Source organism: Physella acuta, unplaced genomic scaffold (assembly GCF_028476545.2).
Source record: "Physella acuta isolate Inbredline_101_S28 unplaced genomic scaffold, ASM2847654v3 ptg000896l, whole genome shotgun sequence".
NCBI lineage: Eukaryota > Metazoa > Mollusca > Gastropoda > Physidae > Physella > Physella acuta.
The window spans coordinates 451,951-478,753 of NW_026732413.1; the positions used below are offsets into that span (position 1 = coordinate 451,951).

The 26,803-nt window shown below is 39.4% G+C and overlaps 1 protein-coding gene and 1 pseudogene across 1 annotated transcript in view; both read right to left on the minus strand.

The window, feature by feature from the left end:
- LOC131952944 (beta-1,3-galactosyltransferase 1-like) overlaps positions 1 to 12,302 on the minus strand; it is a 54,540-nt pseudogene extending 42,238 nt beyond the window's left edge.
- Positions 12,303 to 18,074: 5,772 nt separating this feature from the next.
- LOC131952910 (uncharacterized) overlaps positions 18,075 to 26,803 on the minus strand; it is a 29,668-nt gene continuing 20,939 nt past the window's right edge. Inside the window, exons 7-12 of the mRNA XM_059315845.1 lie at positions 25,833 to 25,941; positions 25,329 to 25,499; positions 22,741 to 22,941; positions 20,539 to 20,682; positions 19,803 to 19,934; positions 18,075 to 18,726 (exon numbers count right to left, since the gene is read on the minus strand). Of these exons, the coding sequence (XP_059171828.1) occupies positions 18,308 to 18,726; positions 19,803 to 19,934; positions 20,539 to 20,682; positions 22,741 to 22,941; positions 25,329 to 25,499; positions 25,833 to 25,941 (1,176 nt within the window). The 3' untranslated portion in view covers positions 18,075 to 18,307. The remainder of the gene's footprint in view (positions 18,727 to 19,802; positions 19,935 to 20,538; positions 20,683 to 22,740; positions 22,942 to 25,328; positions 25,500 to 25,832; positions 25,942 to 26,803) is intronic.

Below are 26,803 nucleotides of genomic sequence, written 5' to 3' on the forward strand. Positions count from 1 at the left end.
CCTGGGTATGTGTTTGTTAGACCTGGGTATATGTTTGTTAGACCTGGGTATGTGTTTGTTAGACCTGGGTATGTGTTTGTTAGACCTGGGTATGTGTTTGTTAGACCTGGGTATATGTTTGTTAGACCTGGGTATATGTTTGTTAGACCTGGGTATGTGTTTGTTAGACCTGGGTATGTGTTTGTTAGACCTGGGTATGTGTTTGTTAGACCTGGGTATATGTTTGTTAGACCTGGGTATGTGTTTGTTAGACCTGGGTATGTGTTTGTTAGACCTGGGTATGTGTTTGTTAGACCTGGGTATGTGTTTGTTAGACCTGGGTATGTGTTTGTTAGACCTGGGTATGTGTTTGTTAGTCCTGGGTATGTGTTTGTTAGACCTGGGTATGAGTTTATGACCTCGATAAATGTTGGATTGCTAATGCGTTTACAATGGTTACGATTTTAGTTGTATAATTTCGGTGGAAAAATGTGTGTTTGAAGATATATCGTGATGTATGAGATGCGAGTTTTGTTAAAATACCTGAAGATAATGGCACAAGTAATGAAACAAGGGCTAGCATTTGATGACAAAAGGGCAGTGACGACAAATGTTGTATCGGCTCTCATTGTGTGATGATTAATTAGACGTCACATTTTATAACCACAGGCTGCAATAATTTCAGGTTGTCCAACAGCAAATTATTTCATTATTCCGTATGATTTGAGTGTTAAAAGGCGGCAGGGTTGGTAAAAGGCTGCAATGTTAGATACTGTTTCAGGGTTGGGCAATACCGCATGGTTGGCCAATATTATAGGGTTGGTCATTATTGCAGGGTTAATCAATAATTCAGGGTTGGTAAATATTTCCGGGTGGGCCAATATTACAGAGATGGCCTATATCGCAGGGTTGGCCAATATTACAGGGTGGCCAATATTTTAGGGTTGGTCATTATTGCAGAGTTAATCAATAATTCAGGGTTGGCGAATATTTTAGGGTTGCCCAATGTTACAACACTTGACCAATCCCGTATGGATTGCAAATTGTATTTTTTTTTACTAAAGTAGTAATGACCCAGGACAGATTGATGTAAAGGCTGAACTTTAGTTTCCTCTTGCTCAGCGATACCCACGACAAAATAGCCTCAAACTCGAGCTTACTGTGTACATGGCCATATATTTCACCAACACTTCCACGATTACTGTAAAATGAGTATCGATACTGACACATTCATCTGTGACTTGTCACAATCAGCGCCTACTGTGAAATGCCGGCGTCAGTAAAAGAGAAGAAATGCGACCTGTTATCTGAGATAAGAAATCAATACACGGCTTCTGTTGCACTACCACATGTACTTGCAGAAGAAAAAAAAACACGACTATCTAAAATTGTCATCAACAGTTACATTGAATAGTTGAGCGAGTTAGACAGAGAGGAGGAAAGGAGATGTCCGTCTATTTATAGGTTAAAATATTAAGTAAACACACATTTTACCCGTTATTCACATATATATACGCATTTTTTTGGCGACCGCTCGATGTAAGGTTTTTAAAAAGTTCAAATTCCGAATTTTTTAAATTACTTTTAAAAGTTTCTGAAATACGATAAGAGGAAAGGGGGGAAGAGTGGGGAGGGGGGGGGTGTTCTGGATTTTGCAATCCTTTTGATAGTGTTTTTATCACAATCCACTTTACGAAGAATCAGATAAGCTTAATGTTTAATTAAAACAAAGAAAATAAAAACACTTTAATTGAAATCTAAACCAAATCTCAGGTTTGAGATTTAGAGATAGTACCTACGAATAAAAGGGATGGTATGGTCCTTTTTAAAACACAGCGAACATAGAATCAATATGGTCGGTATAGTAATGTAGTGTGTGGTGAACGAGGCCTATACAATATAATATGAACTTGTATCAGTGATCACTGATCACAATTCTGTCTAGGTCTCGGTATGTATGGCTCATGCTGTAGCTTCAACCCCTTTCCTAACCAACAATGAAAAAAGTTAACACTTTAGTTTAGACATGTAAACTTGGGATTTTAGCTTGCTTGGGAGGCGACCCGGTCTCAGTATGAAAGTGCGGCATCGAATCCCGTCTGGCTCTACTCTCCTGTCTTTACACTGACTATTGATCGGTACCTTAGACTCACTAAGGTGTTAAAATGAAATTGTGTGATTAATATTGGGTCAACCCTACTTCACAACACCATCCTACCCCTCCTAGTCTCCCCAACCCTACCTCGCCACCCCAAACCTACACCTACTTCGCCACCCCAACCCTACTTCACAACACCAACCTCTCCATCCCAACCCTACTTCATAACACCAACCCCACACTTACCTCGGCACCCCAACCCTACTTAATAACACCAACCCCACACTTACCTCGCCACCCCAACCCTACTTAATAACACCAACCCCACACTTACCTCGCCACCCCAACCCTACTTAATAACACCAACCCCACACTTACCTCACCACCCCAACCCTACTTAATAACACCAACCCCACACTTACCTCGCCACCCCAACCCTACTTAATAACACCAACCCCACACTTACCTCGCCACCCCAACCCTACTTAATAACACCAACCCCACACTTACCTCGCCACCCCAACCCTACTTAATAACACCAACCCCACACTTACCTCGCCACCCCAACCCTACTTAATAACACCAACCCCACACTTACCTCACCACCCCAACCCTACTTAATAACACCAACCCCACACTTACCTCGCCACCCCAACCCTACTTAATAACACCAACCCCACACTTACCTCGCCACCCCAACCCTACTTAATAACACCAACCCCACACTTACCTCGCCTACCCAACCCTACTTAATAACACCAACCCCACACTTACCTCGCCACCCCAACCCTACTTAATAACACCAACCCCACACTTACCTCGCCACCCCAACCCTACTTAATAACACCAACCCCACACTTACATCACCACCCCAACCCTACTTCACACAAACCCTTTCAATACCTTGCAACAACCACCCCAACAAACAGCACCCATCCCCCCTCCGCCCCCCCCCCCCTACATCGCCACACCCACCCTAAATCACCTCACCACTCCTTCCACCCACTTCTGTCACGCCCCTCCCCTCGCCACACCCATACAAATAGGTACCCAAGATAAACTATCACACAAGGGCTAATAAATCTATGCAACGCGGACTAATCCTTAAGTTTGTCTCCCCTTACAAAAGGGGACACAATAACTAGCAATTAGCCAGATTTAAAAAACTAGGTCGCCGCAGGGGATCTACCTAGCTACGGTTCCTACCTAACTCAAAAATAAACAACGTCGCTGTCCTAATCCGGTTAAAACCCAGCAGGTTAATCCCACTTACATGGCTGAGCACGTACTTGCTCGTGTGAACTTTGAACAGAAGTCAAATTAATCTTTTTTTTTTATTTGTCTAGTGTAGCTTTGGTTAAAATAACATTTTTGTACTTAATTTACACAACAAGAATTGAGAAATAAAATGATGCGGGAAATTTGTGCCTTTAAATCTAACCAGCTTTCGTCGTTTACAGCATTCAAGTTAAATCTTCAATCTCTGATTGACATTGTTCAATAAAAACGTGTATTTAGGGACCGGTGGTCGGGTGGGGGTGGTTGGGTAGGGTGGTAGGTGGAGTTGTTAGGTAGGGTGGTTGGTTAACTCGTTGGGTGGGGAGGTACGGGGGTGGTTAGGTGGAGGGGTAGGGCGTGGCTAGGTATGGTGGTTGGGGGTGGTTGGGTGGGGTGGTTAGGTAGGGTGGTACGTGGGTGGTTAGGTAGGGTAGTTGGGGAGCTGGTTGGGGTGGTTGGGTGGGGTGGTTGGGTGGGGTGGTAGGTGGGGGTGGTGTGGTTAGGTGTGGTGGTAGGTGGGGCTGACAGCCCTTGGGTTGCCACACACGTTGAGTCGAATGCAAGCATTTTGTCACTGTTGATTTAATAGGGCAAAAGTGACCTTCTGTCACGAACCTCTTCATCCCCACCCTCCACCCCCACCCACAACATACACTCTTGACCCCACGTAAGTGTCCGCAGTATCAAATAAAAGATATCTCCCCTGTCAAGCTGAACATGAAATGTTGATTGTAAATGTTGATGAAATGTTGATTGTAAAACTACAACATTATCTACAATGGTTGGTGGTGTTGATTCAAGAAATATGAATCTAAAAATAGAACCATCAAATCACGACAAGTTCAAATGTTAATGATTGAATCCAGACATTCTATTTACTGTAATTATACTGGTGAAGGGGCCCTCGACTCTGTTGCGACTAGATAACACCTTGTATATTCAGTTAATGGAAATATGCTTTAATCAGTCGTTTATAGAGTTAAATTAAACGTGATTTAATTGGCTGTATATGAAGTTAATTAAACTACGTTTTTAATTCGTTATGAATATAATTAATTTTAAAACAAGTTTTAATTTGTTTTATATAGAATTAATTAAAACAAGTTTTAATTTGTTTTATATAGAATTAATTAAAACAAGTTTAAACTCGTTTAAGCCTACATATAATAAATCAATTAAAACTTGTTTTAATTGGTTGTTTGTAGATTTAATAAAACGCGTCTAAATGAGCTGTATATAAAATTTGTAATTAATTAAAACGTGTTTTAATTAGTTTGTTACACATAGAGTTAATTAAAACATGTTTTATTGTCATCGCATTGCCGCCAACAAGTACGGCGGATCATAAAACACATTCGGCCAGCCTTCACAAACAAGTTGACGCGCCCGTATACGGACACCCGCTATATGGATCGCTGCTAGGGTGGCGGGGGTGGGGTTCGGGGCGTACAATCCATCTGAAGCTACTTAATAGCTAATTATTATTCATACTTATCAATAATTACCATTGCGCCGGCATTAATAAATATGAATAATTAAAATGGACTTGATTATTAATTAGGTTTTATGAAATGTTGCAGGATTTAATTAAGCAACAAGTCTTGGTTGATATAAACAAAACATTAAACAAACCGTAAAAAAACACAGTGCTCTCCCATATATAGTTTGCCGCGGGTGATAATGATTCAAGTGATTTATCGGAGCAGAATAAATACTTACTTGTTTATCTGTTTCTTGTTGTTTTTTTTTTGTTTTTTTGTTTTTTTTTTTGCCAACTATAAAATTATGAACAAATATTTCCATGGTAACAAAATGTGACACAGTTTGATAAAGACAAATAAACGAACAAGAAAGAAAAAAACAGAATAATTAATATACATTTTTTTCCCAATCTGCCTAAGACATAATTAATTGTTTGTTTTTATTGAAGGATCGGACAGGTGAGATTAATTTGTTTTATTTATGGCAGTTCCACCTGTTGTACTATGGGATGTTCGCATTGCTACATGGACGAAAAAAGACACTATGATGTGTCAAGTGGGATGTTCGTATTGCTACATGGACGAAATAAGACACAACGATGTGTCAAATGGGATGTTGGCATTGCTACATGGACGAAATAAGTCACAGCGATGTGTCAAATGGTATGTTCGCATTGCTACATGGACGAAATAAGTCACAACGATGTGTCAAATGGGATGTTGGCATTGCTAAATAAACGAAATATGTCACAACGATGCGTCTAGTACGATAAATACGTTTCTGGTCATGTGACTGGACAGGGGTGTCGACACCCAGAGCACAACAACACCATCACCACCAACAACATCATGGTCACGGTCTGCTGAATTCTGTGATACAGGATTTGAACGGTTCGTTTGGGCGACACGCGGTCGTTGAATTAATGAACAACTACACTACAGGCTCCTGTCGATTCACACATTTTAAAGTTCAGCAAAAAAAAAAAAATTACAGAACCAGAAATGAATTTTTTTTCCAAAAAGAATTAGACTGCGACATCTCAATAGGTAGATGACTAAAAGTGTTATTTACAGTACACATTTCAATATCCGGAAATCTACGGATACTAGATTTCAGGGAGTGTCGGTAACTCGCTGTCAATTACAATACATTAAAGGTTTGTGCGGTCTTAATCACCCCAAAATGGCTTTAAAGTGCAGTCGTTGGTTAAGAAGCAACATCTAAATCAATCGTAAAAATGCTAATTATGTCGACTGGTTAAATTCATTATTTCATAGAAACTTCGATCACATATGCGAAATGCCTCAATGGGGCTTGGTGAAAATGGGGTATAAAATCCCAACCGGAAATCGAAAAGGCTCGTAAATCGTTTTATCGATGCTCATATTTTTTCGAATGTTGAACAGTAAACAAGTAAACATAACGGCAACAGTCTCAAATAAAAGTCAAATGTATTTTTGTCTTCTATTAAAAAGCCAAAAACTTTTTATTTACTGTTATTGTTCGCAAAAGTATAACCAAACTAATTTGTACAGATAATGTTTCTGAATATTTCTGAACATATATATATATATATATATATATATATATATATATATATATATATATATATATATATATATATATATATATATATATATATATATATATATATATATAAGTCCCAATCATCCAATCAATGTTTCGCTTTTGTTATTTCTACACTTTGGCTTGAGAAGTCGTTATTTCATTTTAGAGACCCATGGGTAAATGATTACTCGGCAACATTTTTCATCTAGCACATACTATGCTACGAATACTGCTGAATAAATAAACCTCAAATGATTGTTTAAAAAATTATAATTTACAAAAACCAACAAAATAATTTCGTTTCGTTCGTCTTCGTTAGACGTAATCTGGGTCACGCTTGAAGTAAAAATAGAACAAAATTTTTTGCGTAAAGAGAGTAAGACAAAAGCCGGATGTAACAGAAGCGATGAGAGGTGATCTATGTTGTGACACAATTAATGCTGTGCTGTGGACGTTTTGCTTTAAAAAAACTAATTAATCCGTAAGATGTGTGAGTGTGTGCTTGGGTGTGTGTGAGAGGGAAGGGCGTATGTTGGTTAGCTTCATGCGATAAACAAAGCTAGAAGAGGGGTAGGTATGGTGTAGGGTTATAACGAGGGAGGCTGAAGGGATAAAACGGGTAGGTAGATGGTTATTGGGTTATAACAGAGAGGTGAAGGGGTTATAAGGGGGAGGTGGACGGGTATAACGCGGAGGTGGAGGGGAGGTGAAGGCGGTGTGGAGGGGTATAACGGGGAGGTAGAGGGGTATACCGCGGTGGTGGAGGGGATGTGGAGGGGATGTGGAGGGGTATAACGAGGTCTATGTAACGAGGTATAACAACTTGATTTTCGAAATCGTTTATTCCAAACTTTACACCCAACTCCAGCCATAGAGAGAGGCCTCTATTTGTTGAACACAAGCTACATTTATATAGGTTATATTGTCGTGGAGGGGAGGACATGTAACATCCCCACAAGCCCACCTCCCGCGAGAGGTTACAAGATAAGAAATAGTTGGATCTTTTATTTTTTATTTTAAGGTATTTATAATACCCCCCCCCCCCCCGCAACTACTTATGGTTGAGGGACGCCCATAAATTACGTCACAGTGAACTAGAAAGGGAAGGGGGGGGGTAGGAGATCATACTATATACTATATTGAATAAGCAAATGCGTGTGTGAATATGTGTACTTATGGGTATGTGAAGGGGAGAGGTGGCTTACAAACTGTGACGTACCATTTTTTTTTATTTTAAAAAAATAGTTATAAAGATCGACTAAAATAGCAAATTATAATTTTTTATCGACCTCATTTATTATTTCCTATGATCAATAAATACCCATTTATATTCACTATGGTTAATAAATCAGCATTTAAACTCGTTAGCTCTCCAGCTGAAGTCTGTAAAGGGCAGACACTGCATATAGCAATCAACCCGATAGTAAGTTTTACAGGTGAAATTCGATCACTATTCCCGCAACACCTGTTGTCTACAATTTAATTATTTTTAAAGTTATCGCCCCTGTCGAGTTAATTTTTTTTCTAAGCGGCTAAAAGCAGCTATTATAAGGTACATACAAATGTCTCTCTTCATTGTCAAATTGTAGTGATTGATCTTTTGATGACGTGTTTTATATGGAGTGCTTGATTTATGACAGCTCTTGTTATTCTATCTCTCTACACCTCCACCCAAACCCGCCCCCACCCAAAACCCTACACAATACACCACAAAACTCTACATATTGTAAAAAAAAATGTACACAGTATACTGCAAAACCTACACAATATACAACACACACAATCTTACACAATACACAACAAAAACTATACAATATACAAGAAAACCGTACACAATTTACAACGTAACCTAGTTACACAAAAAAAAAACACAAAACAATACACACAACCTACACAATACGCAAAAAAAAACCATAGCAAATACACACCAAAGCCGTACACAATACATAACAAATTTAATATACAATACGTCCTCTAGATTTTAGGAGTGAAAGAAATAATTTCTGTAGAAGCTAAGAATTTAGACTGTTGCTGATGCATTTGTATCAGAATTTTGGTGTCAGATGCGTATGGAACAGATGAAAGGAGATCGCTGTACGAATGTTGCAAACACGTTGGAATACAATTTTGGTTAAAATGTTGCAAATAACTTGGTGCTAGGCGATTTCAGAGGGAGATGGGAGATGCTGAACTCATTTAGTCAGACGTAATAAAAATCGCCACAAACTTGAGTTTTTGGCGAATTGTTGTCTTAAGCTACACGGGGATCCAAAAAGAATATGGATATATATCCTAGAATTTAGGTACCTAACAGAGGTCGGCGTGGTCGGGTCGGTAAAGCTTATGGTTGCTAAAGAATGCCCGAGTTCGAACCCTCTGGCAGATGAGGCTCTAAACCTGGTAGCAGCAGCCCATCTAGGAGAGGAAATTCTAAAAAACCGAACATCTGCTGCTGCCTAGTAGTTTGTTCTTGGATAGACAAAGACGATGGAAGCAAATTAAAATAAAAAAGCTGGCTGAAATCGGAGTCAACGGCAGAATATTTAACACATAATACTTAGTAATGGTGTAAATCATGTTCAAAATTACAATACATTTGCACCTAGCAGTCACGAATAGACCTCTTTCAACAAGTTGCCAATAGATGTGTACACAAGACCCCCGGGTAAACATTTATCGACAAGTTGCCAATAAATGTGTATCAACAAGTTGCCAATAAATGTGGACGTAACAGCCTCGGGTAGACCTGTATCAACAAGTTGCCTACAGATTTATACCTTTGTTTTTTATTGTTCCTATACCAACTCCAGAAAACAAACTTCCACTCCCCTAAAGATAACCCACGTGTCCGTGAATCGACCGGATTTGGAAAATCAATGTGAAAAAATAAACAATAGTGATAGCGTCTTGACGTAAACACTTAATAAACGCCTTTCGTCACGATAGGTCGATCTTGTTCAAATAACATTGGTATTGAAGCGTACACGTAAGATGTTTGATAGAGTTTTTGTGTAGGCGCCGCGTCAGTTCTAGCTAACAGATTCTTAGGCTTTGAATAATGAAGCAATTTGCACGTAGAGTTGTTCGTGTGTTGACTTACGGACAACATAACGGGGTCCATAAGTGTAGGTCTCACACTATTAACGGGGGGGGGGGGGGGGTGACGACGAGATAGTTTTGTGTGCTCTCCGGTCAGTCATTAGGATAATTAGAGCACTCAGGCATCTTACATCTCCGGAGCAGAAAGTGTTTTTTAATACAGCTCTTTTCAATACTTCAATACTGCGTTTTAAATTTTAAAGTAATCAGTTTTAAGGAAAAAGTGGCACCTTGTATCTTTAAATATTAAATTAATGATAATTTATAAAAGTATTATTTAATCAGACAAGAAAGCCGAAAGTAAAATTCTTCCAACTTTTTAACAAACGTAAGGGACCCCTAGGTGTGGTGAATTGTGTGGGGTGGGGATCTGAGACTGTAGTGTTGTGTGGGGTGGGGGTAGGGACCTTTGTAGTGTTGTGTGGGGTGGGGGTAGGGACCTTTGTAGTGTTGTGTGGGGTGGGGGTAGGGACCTTTGTAGTGTTGTGTGGGGTGGGGGGTAGGGACCTTTGTAGTGTTGTGTGGGGTGGGGGTAGGGACCTTTGTAGTGATGTGTGGGGTGGGGATCTTTGTAGTGTTGTGTGGGGTGGGGGGTAGGGACCTTTGTAGTGATGTGTGGGGTGAGGGGTAGGGACCTTTGTAGTGTTGTGTGGGTGGGGACCTTTGTAGTGATGTGTGGGGTGGGGTAGAAATCTAGGTGTGGAGAGTTGTGTGGGGTGGGAGTCTGAGACTGTAGTATTGTGTGGGGGTGGGGGTCTGTCGGTCCCTGTTCAGTGGGGTGCTTCTGTCCTCTGCCCCTGTTGAGTGAGATAAGATCACCAAGGAGACAAACAAGAAATGTTCAGTTTTTCTTATAAAAAGAAACTTCCTGTTGACTATTATATTTACTACAGAGGTGGAGAAGTTAAACACTAGACTATCCACTAGCATATTCACAAAAACATCCCCGTTCATTTTTTGTCTAATTAGATTTTTAATTTGTAAGGACACTGGCACTGCATGGGGAGTAGAAGTGTCGATCCCCTTCGCGATCCGTAAGGCAGATGAAGTAGAGTGCACCTATATTTTAAAAAGTTTATGCCCTGTCATCTCTACTCCCTAACAACCGTCAGATACTCATCAGAGCTGGGTGGTCTCAGCGATGTCTTACAGACTTTGAGATTTGAACACGAGATCTTTGAGATAGCAATCGAGAGCTCTAACACGCGACCATTTGCATGGAGAGATAGGGGGAGGGTTCAAATGACGTGTCTCCCTCTCACCACGAACCACACTCCCGTTATCCACCTCTTTCAACCCTCGACCCATGTCCGGATCGTGAAATACCCAACACGACGCATGAACCGAAAGGTCACAAAACACCGGTCTCCAGTCACGTCATAGTTCCGGTTCCTGTCACGTGATTAACGTTCAAGTCATATCTCTACAGTCTACAGCAAGAGTAAAGACCTTAAGAGCCCCTAAACAGCCCCATAAAAAAAACAAGACATTATTAACGCCTTAATAATACCTGGGGTAAGATAACGAAGCATTCGTCAAGAGCCTAGAAACGGCCTTCTTTTGTTTACGTTGAGAAGGGGAAAGAATTTGTAAGGGGCAGTAACTTGAGATTATGCTCGTAAAGTGTTCACAAACAATTTACTTGTTTAATTTTAATAATATGTTTTCGGAATTGTTTAGTATAAGTTAGGTATTTAAAAAAAAATAATCTTAATTAAATGTTTGAAAAAGAAATCTAAGCAAGTCAGATAAATTTAAAGGACAGCTCCCCCTTCCCCCCCCCCCCCCCCCCCCCCCACCCCGTACCAACATTTTGTGTTGCTAGTGTAGCGATACCGGCGTCAACACAGTTATCGCTTTGTAACAGTAGGTCAGAGGTCACGTTGTCCCGAGACTTGGCTGTGTACTGACCAGCGGGTTAGAGGTCACACTGCCCGAGGCTGTGTACTGACCAGGTTAGGACGATAACACGCCTGTCTCGACGATGAAGGTCAAGGTGTGTCTGTATCACCGTCCTGGTCAAACGATGAGATCGCTATCTTCAGGACAATGTTTGCAGGTCACTACGCCCTCACCGGTCTAACCCTTGCCCTAACCCTCCCTTAGTGTAGTCTAAATACTCATCGGCCAAATCCATTCCCTAACCCTTACTGGTGCAACACAGGTAAGAAACAATATAAGTAAAGTATACTAAATCCCCCCCCCCCCCCCCCAACCCTAACACTGGCCACCAATAAAAAAAGAGACATCAAAGTACAACTAGAGGCTACCCATCAATCCATTGGTATTAAAGTATTAATTTAATTAATTTTTGGCACTCAACAATAACGATTTGTCCAAATAGCCATATATTAAGTGTAAATGGCTACCTACTACCTATGTCCAGGTAGCCATTCACCGGCGACTAGATCTACTCCAATGTTAACATTCATTTATTCAGTGCTACCGGCTTAGTAGTCTAGTTACTATAAGTATCCAGCCCTTGTTAGTATAATAGTACAAGCAACACAAAACACCTGTTAAAAACCTCTATCCGAAAGTTAAACACAAACACGACAACTTATTAAAGAAAGTTTTAGAAAATCTTCATCTAACATACATATTTTAAACACAAAAAAAAGATGTTTCAATTACCTTAATGAGTTGACCTCGCGTGTGGGTTAACGGTCGACAAACCTCTGAAAACACAATCCAGGTAACTCGCCTGTCTCCAGATGTAAGGCTAAGAGAGAAAATAAATTGCCCCAGCAAAAATCTGGGTCGTTGCCTCTGTCACTAACGGCGAACGATAGTTTGAACAAAAGCGGGCCACTGAGCCGGCCGGGCTTGACGTCTGCTGGCAAAATTCGTCCGGTCGGGTGGGGGGAAAAAACTTGTCACAATGAATAAAAACAAGGCACTTCAAAACTTGGATGATTTAAGAAAAATGTAAATAATACTATTTAAATTTGAATAGCATTTTTTTTCTGGCAACTAGATATAAGTTATTGTTATTTTAATTGTTACATTTTTTTTTCTACTTTTTTTTTCTTAAAAAAAAATAAAGATTATCTGGCAAAGACAGGGTTTTTTGTTAGCTGCCAGGGGATTCGTCAGTTTTAACAAACCAAAACAATGCGACGATCAAACGCCGAACTTTATCACCTTTAATAAAACTGACGGATGGCATGAATTTAAAAAAAAACAACTGCCATCGCTTTGTGATCTGTTGAGGGTTCAATCCAATTTATAGGCTGATTATATATATGTATATATATATATATATATATATATATATATATATATATATATATATATATGATGTATACACAGATATATCCATTTGTGTGTATACACACAAGCATATATATATATATATATATATATATATATATATATATATATATATATATATATATATATATATATATATATATTTATTTATTTATTTATATTTATATATATTTATATTTATATATATATATATATATATATATATATATATATATATATATATATATATATATATATATATATATATATATATATATATATATATATATATATATATATATATATATATATAGGTGTGTGCTTGTGTCTATTAAAATCGCTATTTTGTATATATCATTGTGTCACACAAGAAAAGATCAGATGTTAGCAACACGGTATTACTGTTTACCAATATACAACGCGATCAATTCCGTCGCTTCTGTTTATCGCTTTTTAACAACATCATTAGTCCCGTGTACAAAGTATCCTTGTAGATCGATATTCTAAACATTACTAACATTGAAGATCGATATTTCAAACATTACAACCATTGATCAAAACGGTGTGTTTGCTTGTCCACTTTCTCTTTTAAATAAATAAATAAATTAATTAATTAATTACATTTTTTTATAATAATTTAAAAAACATCATCCTCTACCAGCTACCAAAATATCGATGCCATTGACCTCCATTTATTCAATAAATTTTTAAAAAAATTAAATCCGATTACTTCCGCCCCTCCCCCCTACACACACACACTAATTAGTATGACACAACTATTAGATCTAGAGTCTCAATGTTAATTAAATAATTAGGAATTCTATCCCTAGTTGAGATCTAATCTATCCCCACACGTGTGTGGAAGTAGGATTTAATGTCAGAACAGGTGTGGTGGTCAAGGCGTCGCTTTTTTTTACGGTAAAATTTTATTTTTTAAATTCGTAAAATTTATATAGACTTTATATAGCAATTTACTAAGACCGACCTTTACGCCCATTAATTATTGAATTACCACATTGTTATGGACACTGTGTATTAGGTTGGGCCCAGGGCTATCAGTAGGTACCATGGATATCACACATTTCACAAAACTATAAATCCCTCTCCATAATGACGTCACAATGTTTCACCACTTAAGTTATGACGTAGTTACAGATAATTAGGTAGGCATAAGAAGCGAACCACTGGTCAGGTCGGAACCAACCGATCGGAAAGTCAGCCGTGACCAAGTGACCAATCAGAATCAGAGTCTAGTGGGGGGGGGGGGGGGGGGGGGGGGGGGAAGGGGTCAGCTTCTGCTAGCTGAGATTGCATTTAGTACAAAAGTTAGTACAAAAGAATAGATTGGCAGTTATTGGTTGAAGTGTAGTTGGCTTGATAAAAGTAGATTTAGATGGTCGAAAATGTTAAGATGAAGTGGAATTAATAGGAGAATGTGAAGTGAGGGAATAAACTGTAGTCTATTTTATAACAGACTTGTGTTGTTGCTCACCGCTAGCTAATACACACTTAAAACAACAACAACACATAAACAAAGGAAAAAGGTACCTCGTGCAGTGTTCAATTAAAAGTAACCGAATTTATTTCGTGTCACCACAAATTACCTCACCCCCCCCCCCCCCCGTAGAGTAAATAAATAGCGTGGCACCTCACCCTCCCCTTCATTTAACCTTTAACTATAAGTTCACACGTCTTGAAGGACCCCCCCCCCCCCCTGGGTGGATTCAATTTATGGACGACAACTGTCACCTGTCACTGACAGTGTCAGTCAATCTACTAACCACTCCTGTCATTAGCACCTCACTCACCTCCTCTTGTCCCAACTGTCACATACCTCCCCACACCCCTCCCCCTGTCCGTCCACCAATCAACGACTCCTGTCATTAGCACCTCACTCACCTCCTCTTGTCCCAACTGTCACATACCTCCCCACACCCCTAACCTCGCCCCCCCCCCCCCCCAGTAAATCAGAATGCAGCGTCATCCAATTAGTCAAAACTATGAAACATCACGAAGGCAATTAACACATTAATTAACAATTTCAGTTCGTTAGTCGTAGCTTATTTACATTTCGTTATGTGAATGTTTGGGCTCGCCTTTAAGACACACACCAGATAAGTAACCGATTTCCCAGACTGCCGGAAGTAATAGATTTCCCGGACTGCCGGAAGTAATCGATTTCCCGGACTGCCGGAAGTATCCGATTTCCCGGACTGCCGGAAGTATCCGATTTTCCGGACTGCCGGCAGTAATAGATTACCGGACTGCCGGTGCACGAGACTCAATCCAAAGTTACTCAACGATAGCCACCGCCAAAGCTCGTCTACCCCAAGACAATAGAAAAAGTATATTATATATATATATATATATATATATATATATATATATATATATATATATATATATATATATATATCACACCCCGCTATTGGAGAAAAATGAAAGAGACACTGGACGTGATACGCTCTATACATTCACATTGTTTATATACGAGATAAATCTACCGCAATGAGATTTGGCGCCGTTATCAGCTCTTTTAGAAAATGCCAAATTCAACGAAACATGATCCCCCCTCACCGAGCACTGGTGAATTCATTTCGATGGCGGGAAGTCTTTAACCCGCTTGAAAGGATATATATAAGGGTAGACAGCTACATGGCGACATGATAATCCCACCTCATTGATACATTTCAATCGTTTTCGAACTTAGAAAGATCTTTAGACCATGCTTTGAGAGGTTTTTATTTATTCAAGTTTTTTTTTATTTGCTTAAACTTAAACGAAGTAATTTTATCTATTTATTCAGTTAAATATTGTTTTTGAAATCGGCATTGTATTCCTGAAGTAGCTTTTCAATTGTGTCCTTCATTGTCATTCTGCACAATAGATGTATACCACTACATGTTGGTGTCATTTAATGCCACACTACATGTTGGTGTCATCCAGTGCCACACTACATGTTGGTGTCATCTAATGCCACACTACATGTTGGTGTCATCTAATGCCACAGTACATGTTGGTGTCATCTAGTGCCACACTACATGTTGGTGTCATCTAATGCCACAGTACATGTTGGTGTCATCTAGTGCCACACTACATGTTGGTGTCATCTAATGCCACAGTACATGTTGGTGTCATCTAGTGTAACATTTTGGTGTCATCTAGTGCCACACTACATGTTGGTGTCATGCAGTGCCACACTACATGTTGGTGTCATCTAGTGCCACACTACATGTTGGTGTCATCTAGTGCCACATGTTGGTGTCATCCAGTGTCACATTTTGGTGTCATCTAGTGTCACACTACATGTTGGTGTCATCTAATGCCACACTACATGTTGGTGTCATCTAGTGCCACACTACATGTTGGTGTCATCCAGTGTCACACTACATTTTGGTGTCATCCAGTGCCATACTACATGTTGGTGTCATCCAGTGTCACACTACATTTTGGTGTCATCTAGTGTAACATTTTGGTGTCATCTAGTGCCACACTACATGTTGGTGTCATCAAATGCCACACTACATGTTGGTGTCATCTAGTGCCACACTACATGTTGGTGTCATCCAGTGTCACACTACATTTTGGTGTCATCTAGTGTCACACTACATGTTGGTGTCATCAAATGCCAAACTACATGTTGGTGTCATCCAGTGCCACATGTTGGTGTCATCTAGTGTCACACTACATGTTGGTGTCATCAAATGCCACACTACATGTTGGTGTCATCTAGTGCCACACTACATGTTGGTGTCATCCAGTGCCACACTACATGTTGGTGTCATCTAGTGTCACACTACATGTTGATGTCATCCAGTGCCACATGTTGGTGTCATCCAGTGTCACACTACATTTTGGTGTCAGCATGTAGGGAGACTGAAGTAAATGTTGGGAGATTGGTATAGATGTCGCCAGATCATTTAAGACACCCAACATGAAAAGGTACATTTTTTTTTCAACAACTACTGTCTCCGCAGTGCTTTTGTGACACCCTACAAGGCCTTTATTATTGGTACACTAGTACTATAGACATTTTTGCTCATACTACCTTAGCGTTATTTGTCGATCTGTTTTCATTCCGAAGAATAATATGTAAGCTAGAAAAAAATTACTTTACATGATATTATAATTTAATTGATCATTTATTTAAAAAAAAATATCAATGTACTTTTCAAATGAAAACCTTGAAAACGATAAGAAAATTCAAATAACTGTAGAGCCATATCCATACAATCATTCAACAAGTTTTCTGTGCACGTAAAGCAACATCTCCATTCTAATTATAGATACGCCTCATAATTACACTGCATATTCAAAACATTTTTGTTAAATACTTTATTGTATTGAACTTAAAAGAAAAAACTCATGGAATGCCCATAAGGTTACTGTATTTTTCTTCAATTTTCTTGAAGTAGTAAAATTTTTTTAGACCATAACGTTTTACAAGTTGTAAAATGTAATTTTCAAAATATTCTAAGGGAGATAATTCTATTATTGTGCAACTCATTTGAACACAAGAGTTATCTTATTGTCAACAGAAAATGTAACCACTAAAGAACATTAGATCTAAAGAAAGAAAAAAAACATGATGAAATTGCTGAATTTACTTCCTCCACCCCCCACCTTCCTACTTTTATTTTGATGAAAACTGATAAAATCAAATTCGGTAGTTTTAAACTACCGTTGAAGTTTTCTAACAAACTTGGGCAATGCAGAATTTCAAAAACATTAATTTAAAAGCTATAAAAGCTACGTAAATAACATGTAAATGTCATTTAAAATGTACAATACAAAACTGCATTAAGATTTTCAATTTTCACTGACTGCATGATTTAATCTACCAGTAAAACATATGGATCACTTAGAAGATTTAAACAATAAAACAGGGGCAGCTCATGGTTTTGACCTATTGATGAATTTGTTATGGGGGGGGGTGTTCAAATTTTGAACTTGGATACTGCATGGTTAGATGGGAGAGCTTATGGTTGCTAACCCTAAATTCCCGAGTTCAAATCCCCTCAGAGATAACAATAACCCAACTAAGAGAGAAGACTCAAACAGCAGTAAAGACATTAGGATTACCAGCTCTGGTTTCATTTCGGCAGGTTCTAAAGCCTATGATAGTACTAAATGTATTGCTTAGCATTCCATTGGACTATAAGATGAAGGTTGCCAGAGCTGTCTTGATGAATAAGCAACCCATGATCTTTATAAAGAATGCTGTTGTCAATACTCCTCTAAGATTCCTAAGTTCTGGGTGCATCTAGTGTCTCCTGAGGCAAAATGGAGTAGTATATAAGACTATGTTTGTCTTGAGACATCACATATGAACTTGTATTGATTACACAATGATTTTAAGAAGATAAAATTGTTTTTGTGACATTCATAATTGTAAACATGAAATGACAGGAGTGCTCCATTGCCAATATTTGTAGCATGAGTCAACGTTCACTTTGGGGTCCATTAGGGAGGGGGTGGGGGTTTCAGACACCCCCACCCTAGTTACGCCCCTGTCTGATGAAATCAACTGATTGTCTGACAAACAATTTGTTATACAATGACTTCATCACTAGCCTGTGATGCTCGGTTGCCATGGTGAAGTCGGCCATATTGGCGACGCGTGTCACGTCTGGTCTCATCCTTGAATCCACTGCTGCTGCCACTGCCGCTGCTGGTGGTGGTGTTGAGGGCGTTGAGGTTGACCGCGGGGTAGTAGTAGTTGTAGTCCCCCTGGATCTCCACCGCAATCTCGCTGTCAGGCTCGCTGTCTCTGAGTTTGTTTTTGCGCGCAAACAGCGAGCGGGACCGTTTTTTGCGCGGCTGTTTTTCAGCTGTTTTAGAATTGAGTGGCGTTGATGTTTTAGATGGCGTGATGGTCAGACTTATGTCGTTGGGTGAAGGCTTGGTGGGGGTGTATGTGTTGTTGTGGTCGAGAGTAAAAGACTTGGAATCATTCATGGGAAGACAACCTATGGTAAAACATTTTTAAAATTAGACAATATGTTAAATCATAAAGAATACATAGCAAAGAAAAGCAAATATTTCAAAGAATAAAATAATACTAAACAAGGAAAAAATAAAAATGTTTAATATTTTAAAAATATTTTAGACCGTCATTAGAAAGTGGTGGAAGCTCTACATTATATGTGGAGTAAAAAGGACCAAGTAAGACAATATTGTATGTGGAGTAAAAAGGACCAAGTAAGACAATATTGTATGTGGAGGATAAAGGACCAAGTACTTAAGACAATTTTTCTCTGAGTACATTACTGATCTGGCTCACAATAATGCTAGGTAACATGAGTTAAATACTGTTACAAGAATGAATTTTTACATAAAATGTTTTAAAATTTCCACATGCTCAAAGGTTTATTCAAGATAAGGATTTTTTTTTAAAGGATACAAACTGGTATTACCTGGCTATCAACATAAAATAGATATTACCTGGCTATGACAGCAAATTACAAATCTGCCTACAACCTACTTTACATGGCCACTAGGCAGTAAGTTTTGTTTTCATTGTTTCAAATTTTATAAAACATGTACATCCAGGGGCGTAGCGAGGGGGGGGGGTGCGGACCGCACCAGGTGACACCATTTAGGGGGGTGACACCAAGGCAAAAAATAGCAAAATATATAGAGAAAAACTTGAGAGGGGGGGTGCAAATCGAAAACTTGAGGGGGGGGGGGCGGGGTGCAAATCGAAAGTTTGAGGGGGGAGGGGCGCAAATCGAAAGTTTGAAAGATTGCCCCCGGTAAGGGTCGCTACACCTCTGGGGGGGGGGGGTGACACCATTAAGTGCCGCACCTGGTGACACCCGACCTCGCTACGCCACTGTGTACATCCACCACCACACCCCTCCCCCCCCCAAATTTTTTGTTATGATACATGTTACAGTACTAGTTTTCTGTGTCACCCCCACCCCACAACCTGTTCTTGTAATTTTTCTAATAATTTTAAAAATTATTTTTCTTATAATTAATGACCACAGTCTTCCTGTTTCTGTACATAGGTCACATTAAAACAGTAGAGAAAATCTCACACCTCTGATTTTGTTGGCCACTGAACACTGGTGTAGCCTGTCCAGGACTGCGGTCAACTGAGCCAGTGCCTGGGTCCCCATGTAGACTACAGACTGTAGCAGACGTCCAGCCCGTCTGTGTTCCTGACTGGCACCTGTGGTCAACATTTAATGGCATTAACATCTCATACACATCGTCAACATTATCTTACATTTGTTGCTGATCCATCTGCACAGGATCAAATACTTGAATAATTAGAGTGAATTGGACACAGAATTAAATGTAACCCCTAAACCAGGTAACAATAAGACTTTCCTAGAAACACCAAGTACAAGAACTTGAGACATACATCACCAAGTTATAAAGAGAACCAGATTAATAGAGGCCAAAAAATGAACTCTAAAGAGTTGAATTGGCTGCACATATCTCAACAGAATTGATAGTAAATGATGATGATAGTTTTTTTAATTTTTAAAGCCTTGTTTTATGTAATTTCTTTTTCCGTAGTACACATAATTACTAATGTCAAATGCTTCAGTGGGAAAAAAATAACATAATTTCCACTATTCATCAAAACTTTTGATTAGGATTTTTAAAACTACTATTACAACAAAGTCTATCATGGTTTTTATTTATTCGATCCTGCTACAAAACAGTATTAAAATAATGTAATGACTGAAGATTTTATTTGGTGATTACATTGTTTTTCATAAAGAAATCGTTCTAAAAAGATTGTAATTTGAGTAGAAAGTCAGTACCTAAAATAAATGATCTGGAATCTTGACTTAAAATCCCCAGGTCACCCAGCTGACTGATGACTGAAGGTGTGTCCACCAGGTGTGCTACACAGTAGGTGATGACCTCAGGGGGCAGTTGTGTCCACTCCTTACACACTGGCTGCTCTGTTCAAACAAATCAATACAACATGCAATAGTAATGGAAACAGTAAACTGCCATTCACCTTGTAGTACATTGGTTAACATTATAGATAAAGAAGAGTTCCTTTTCAAAGGCTGTTGTGTATGAAAGAGATTGTCTACTGAGTTATGCTAGGTATACACAAGAGCTGGAATTTCAACAGGTACTCACATCAGCTGAGTGGACTCAGGGACTTGTTATGTAATAAGGATCTGTTCTGAACTGTTTTATTCAATCATGTGCAACTGACCCCGTATAACCTGCAGTAATGTAGTGCAACTGACCCCATATAACCTGCAGTAATGTAGTGCAACTGACCCCATATAACCTGCAGTAATGTAGTGCAACTGACCCCGTATAACCTGCAGTAATGTAGTGCAACTGACCCCATATAACCTGCAGTAATGTAGTGCAACTGACCCCGTATAACCTGCAGTAATGTAGTGCAACTGACCCTGTATAACCTGCAGTAATGTAGTGCAACTGACCCCGTATAACCTGCAGTAATGTAGTGCAACTGACCCCGTATAACCTGCAGTAATGTAGTGCAACTGACCCTGTATAACCTGCAGTAATGTAGTGCAACTGACCCTGTATAACCTGCAGTAATGTAGTGCAACTGACCCCGTATAACCTGCAGTAATGTAGTTCAACTGACCCCGTATAACCTGCAGTAATGTAGTGCAACTGACCCCGTATAACCTGCAGTAATGTAGTGCAACTGACCCCGTATAACCTGCAGTAATGTAGTGCAACTGACCCCGTATAACCTGCAGTAATGTAGTGCAACTGACCCTGTATAACCTGCAGTAATGTAGTGCAACTGACCCCGTATAACCTGCAGTAATGTAGTGCAACTGACCCCGTATAACCTGCAGTAATGTAGTGCAACTGACCCCGTATAACCTGCAGTAATGTAGTGCAACTGACCCCGTATAACCTGCAGTAATGTAGTGCAACTGACCCCATATAACCTGCAGTAATGTAGTGCAACTGACCCCGTATAACCTGCAGTAATGTAGTGCAACTGACCCCGTATAACCTGCAGTAATGTAGTGCAACTGACCCCGTATAACCTGAAGTAATGTAGTGCAACTGACCTCGTATAACCTGCAGTAATGTAGTGCAACTGACCCCGTATAACCTGCAGTAATGTAGTGCAACTGACCCCGTATAACCTGCAGTAATGTAGTGCAACTGACCCCGTATAACCTGCAGTAATGTAGTGCAACTGACCCTGTATATCCTGCAGTAATGTAGTGCAACTGACCCTGTATAACCTGAAGTAATGTAGTGCAACTGACCCCGTATAACCTGCAGTAATGTAGTGCAACTGACCCCGTATAACCTGCAGTAATGTAGTGCAACTGACCCCGTATAACCTGCAGTAATGTAGTGCAACTGACCCCATATAACCTGCAGTAATGTAGTGCAACTGACCCTGTATATCCTGCAGTAATGTAGTGCAACTGACCCTGTATAACCTGAAGTAATGTAGTGCAACTGACCCCGTATAACCTGCAGTAATGTAGTGCAACTGACCCCGTATAACCTGCAGTAATGTAGTGCAACTGACCCGTATAACCTGCAGTAATGTAGTGCAACTGACCCCGTATAACCTGCAGTAATGTAGTGCAACTGACCCCATATAACCTGCAGTAATGTAGTGCAACTGACCCCGTATAACCTGCAGTAATGTAGTGCAACTGACCCCATATAACCTGCAGTAATGTAGTGCAACTGACCCTGTATAACCTGAAGTAATGTAGTGCAACTGACCCCGTATAACCTGCAGTAATGTAGTGCAACTGACCCCATATAACCTGCAGTAATGTAGTGCAACTGACCCCATATAACCTGCAGTAATGTAGTGCAACTGACCCTGTATAACCTGCAGTAATGTAGTGCAACTGACCCCATATAACCTGCAGTAATGTAGTGCAACTGACCCTGTATAACCTGCAGTAATGTAGTGCAACTGACCCCATATAACCTGCAGTAATGTAGTGCAACTGACCCCGTATAACCTGCAGTTAACCAACCTGTTATCAGGAACACATCCCTGTCCATCTTGTCCAAACCTTGTCGTAGACCTTCAGCGTTGGCGCCTTTGATATACTTGACCCAGCATTTAATGACCTTCTCGACTCGACTGGTCAAGTCAAAGTTTGTGAACTTGCCAATGTCATCCAAGCAATCTGAATTTAATCCTAACATTCGCCCTAACCTGTGCCAATCTGAACCTGCATTTAATTTAATTTAAAAAAATAATTAACCAAGTTCATCAGTTACACACAAATTAATAAAGCAAACAAAACATGTTGTTTACAGGGTGAAGAAAACAATGTTTAATAAACGATAACTAATTAGATAAGTTAATGATGTACACCCAAAATAAAGCAAAAAACTTTTTTTTTGCTAATACTTGTAAAGAAAATACAAATATAGGGTCTAGTACCTAGTCAATGTACAAACAGGGGGTGTAATCAATATACAAACAGGGGGGGGGTCTAGTCAATGTTCAAACAGGGGGTCTAGTCAATGCACAAACAGGGGGTCTAGTCAATTTACAAACAGGGGGTCTAGTCAATGTCTTCTTTCTTCTTCTTCTTCGTTCTTAATTATTAGTGTTGAAGGGGATCGAGATTTATCTGCCAGTGGGTTTGAACTCGAGACTTTGTTTGAATTTATCAACCATGAGCTTTTTGCCGACTCGACCACGAGTCCAACACAATTAAGCGTTACGTGTCAACTGGTTTTGCGCCATTGATGCCATTGACTCCGATTTCAGCCTGCTTTTCTTTTAGGATTTGCTTCCATAGCCTATGTCCAACCAAGAACAAACTACAAGGCAGCAGTTGTTTAGAAGAGTGGCTGTCCCCAGCTAACGAGCCTCATCTGCCCGAGGGTTCGAACTCGAGACTTTTCGGTTTAGCAACCATGAGCTTTACCGACTCGACCACGCCGATCCTAGTCAATGTAAAAACAGGGGGTCTAGTCAATGTACAAACAGGGAAGTCTAGTCAATGTACAAAAAGATGTGGGTCTAGCACCTATGTAAGACCAGTAAGAGGTGGGGTAAGTATCAAAGTAAAACCAGTGGGGTCGGGGTTAGTATCAAGGTAAAACCAGTGGTAGTTTGTTACCTATGTACAACCAGTGGTAGTTTGTTACCTATGTAAAACCAGTGGTAGTTTGTTACCTATGTACAACCAGTGGTAGTTTGTTACCTATGTAAAACCAGTGGTAGTTTGTTACCTATGTACAACCAGTGGTAGTTTGTTACCTATGTACAACCAGTGGTAGTTTGTTACCTATGTAAAACCAGTGGTAGTTTGTTACCTATGTACAACCAGTGGTAGTTTGTTACCTATGTAAAAGCAGTGGCAGTTTGTTACCTATGTAAAACCAGTGGTGTTTTGTTACCTATGTAAAACCAGTGGTAGTTTGTTACCTATGTAAAACCAGTGGTGGTTTGTTACCTATGTAAAACCAGTGGTAGTTTGTTACCTATGTAAAACCAGTGGTGTTTTGTTACCTATGTAAAACCAGTGGTAGTTTGTTACCTATGTAAAACTAGTGGGGGTTTGTTACCTATGTAAAACCAGTGGTGTTTTGTTACCTATGTAAAACCAGTGGTGTTTTGTTACCTATGTAAAACCAGTGGTAGTTTGTTACCTATGTACAACCAGTGGTAGTTTGTTACCTATGTAAAACCAGTGGTAGTTTGTTACCTATGTAAAACCAGTGGTGGTTTGTTACCTATGTAAAACCAGTGGTAGTTTGTTACCTATGTAAAACCAGTGGTGTTTTGTTACCTATGTAAAACCAGTGGTAGTTTGTTACCTATGTAAAACTAGTGGGGGTTTGTTACCTATGTAAAACCAGTGGTGTTTTGTTACCTATGTAAAACCAGTGGTAGTTTGTTACCTATGTAAAACTAGTGGGGGTTTGTTACCTATGTAAAACCAGTGGTGTTTTGTTACCTATGTAAAACCAGTGGTGTTTTGTTACCTATGTAAAACCAGTGGTGTTTTGTTACCTATGTAAAACCAGTGGTAGTTTGTTACCTATGTAAAACCAGTGGTGGTTTGTTACCTATGTAAAACCAGTGGTGGTTTGTTACCTATGTAAAACCAGTGGTGGTTTGTTACCTATGTAAAACCAGTGGTGTTTTGTTATCTATGTAAAACCAGTGGTAGTTTGTTACCTATGTAAAACCAGTGGGGGTTTGTTACCTATGTAAAACCAGTGGTGGTTTGTTACCTATGTAAAACCAGTGGTGGTTTGTTACCTATGTAAAACCAGTGGTGGTTTGTTACCTATGTAAAACCAGTGGGGGTTTGTTACCTATGTACAACCAGTGGTGGCTTGTTACCTATGTAAAACCAGTGGTGGTTTGTTACCTATGTAAAACCAGTGGTGGTTTGTTACCTATGTAAAACCAGTGGTGGTTTGTTACCTATGTAAAACCAGTGGTGTTTTGTTACCTATGTAAAACCAGTGGTGGTTTGTTACCTATGTACAACCAGTGGTGGCTTGTTACCTATGTAAAACCAGTGGTGGTTTGTTACCTATGTAAAACCAGTGGTGGTTTGTTACCTATGTAAAACCAGTGGTGGTTTGTTACCTATGAGTCGCTCCAGTTTAGACATAGCTTCCACAACTTCAGCTGGGGGTTTGGTGTCCAGCAGAGTCTGACCATGGCTGGAGGCTGTGACGATGTGGTTGATCAGCTGACCAATGCAGGACATCTTGCAGGAGCAGAGTGATGTCCGCCTGCTGACCAGGTTGATTTGTTCTGAAATTGACCGGTCATTAGAACTCAGGTAACAGACCAGAAATAACTGTTTCATTGCTACAGTCTTAGTTAAGTCATGCTCCATAATTCACTTAGTATATTATCATTTTAGAAACTGGAATTTTATAATACTGGCCCAGGACAAAAAACTCAAAAGAGCTGTAGTTGGTGACCAATGCTCTTGGGTTACGACAGTTATTAAATGAAAGTCTAATGGTCTACCTTTATTTGATAGGCCTTTAAGTAATTATATTTTTTCTAAAAATCTCAGTCCTAATTTTTTACACTAGGGTCCAAGAAACCTTTACAGAGTATATAAAAACAAAACCCAACCTGTTATTTTGTTTAATTCATCTTTAGTGTTCCCTTTTAAATTTTTGTTGCTTGTTGCAATGAAAGTCTCCAACTTTTGTCCAATAACAGAGGTCTGACGCAGCCTTTCCTGAATGATAGAAAATGGAGAGGAAATTTACTATAAATTTTCTGAGTAAGCCATTACTGAGTAAGTTAGAGAAGGAGATCAGTTTTATTAAATACTTACTCCTATTACTTGAAAAAATACTGAAAATTATTTTAAAATGTATTTTTGAATTGTTTTAAAACAATTTTGATGGGTATCTGAGTTTATTAACAGCCTGACTGGCTGAACATCATAAAGCTGCTTTGTTATTTAAATCAGTTAGTTAATATATAATCTTTGCAATACCATAGGGTATTATACTGTAGGATTTCTATAAAGAGCTTTACATAAGCTCGACTCCCAGCCCTAAGTAATTCAAAACCTTAAACATTATAAGATTAAACTAAACTTGACAATGTACTAAATCTACACAACAATAGAGAATTCTTATAAAAGTGCAGAAAAGCCCATTAGTATTTAATTTTTCTGTTGAACAGTGTGTCAGACAATGACAAGTTTGACATGGGATGAAGTTCTATTTAACCTGTTTTGAACAGTCAGAGGCATAGCCTCCCTCCCCCCACAATTAAGAAAGGTTGGGAGCGCTTTTTACCAGTCGGTGTCCCTTAACGGTTTTTATGTAGGTGTCATATAGTAGATGTAGAAAACAGTTAAATAAGCGTATGAAGCCAAGTAATAGTCTATTTTCTTAAATTCGACTTTATTAATTTGTACCGCAGCTCTGAATGAGCTTTTTTTTTTAATTTTTGTCTACCCTGTTCGGCATCTGCCTAAGGTTGGGCCCCCGGTGCGGCTGCCACACACACCCTCTCCTAGCTACACTCCTCTGTGAATAATGTGTCAGAAAATGACAACATGTGCAGATGTTGAGCAGGGTGTCAAA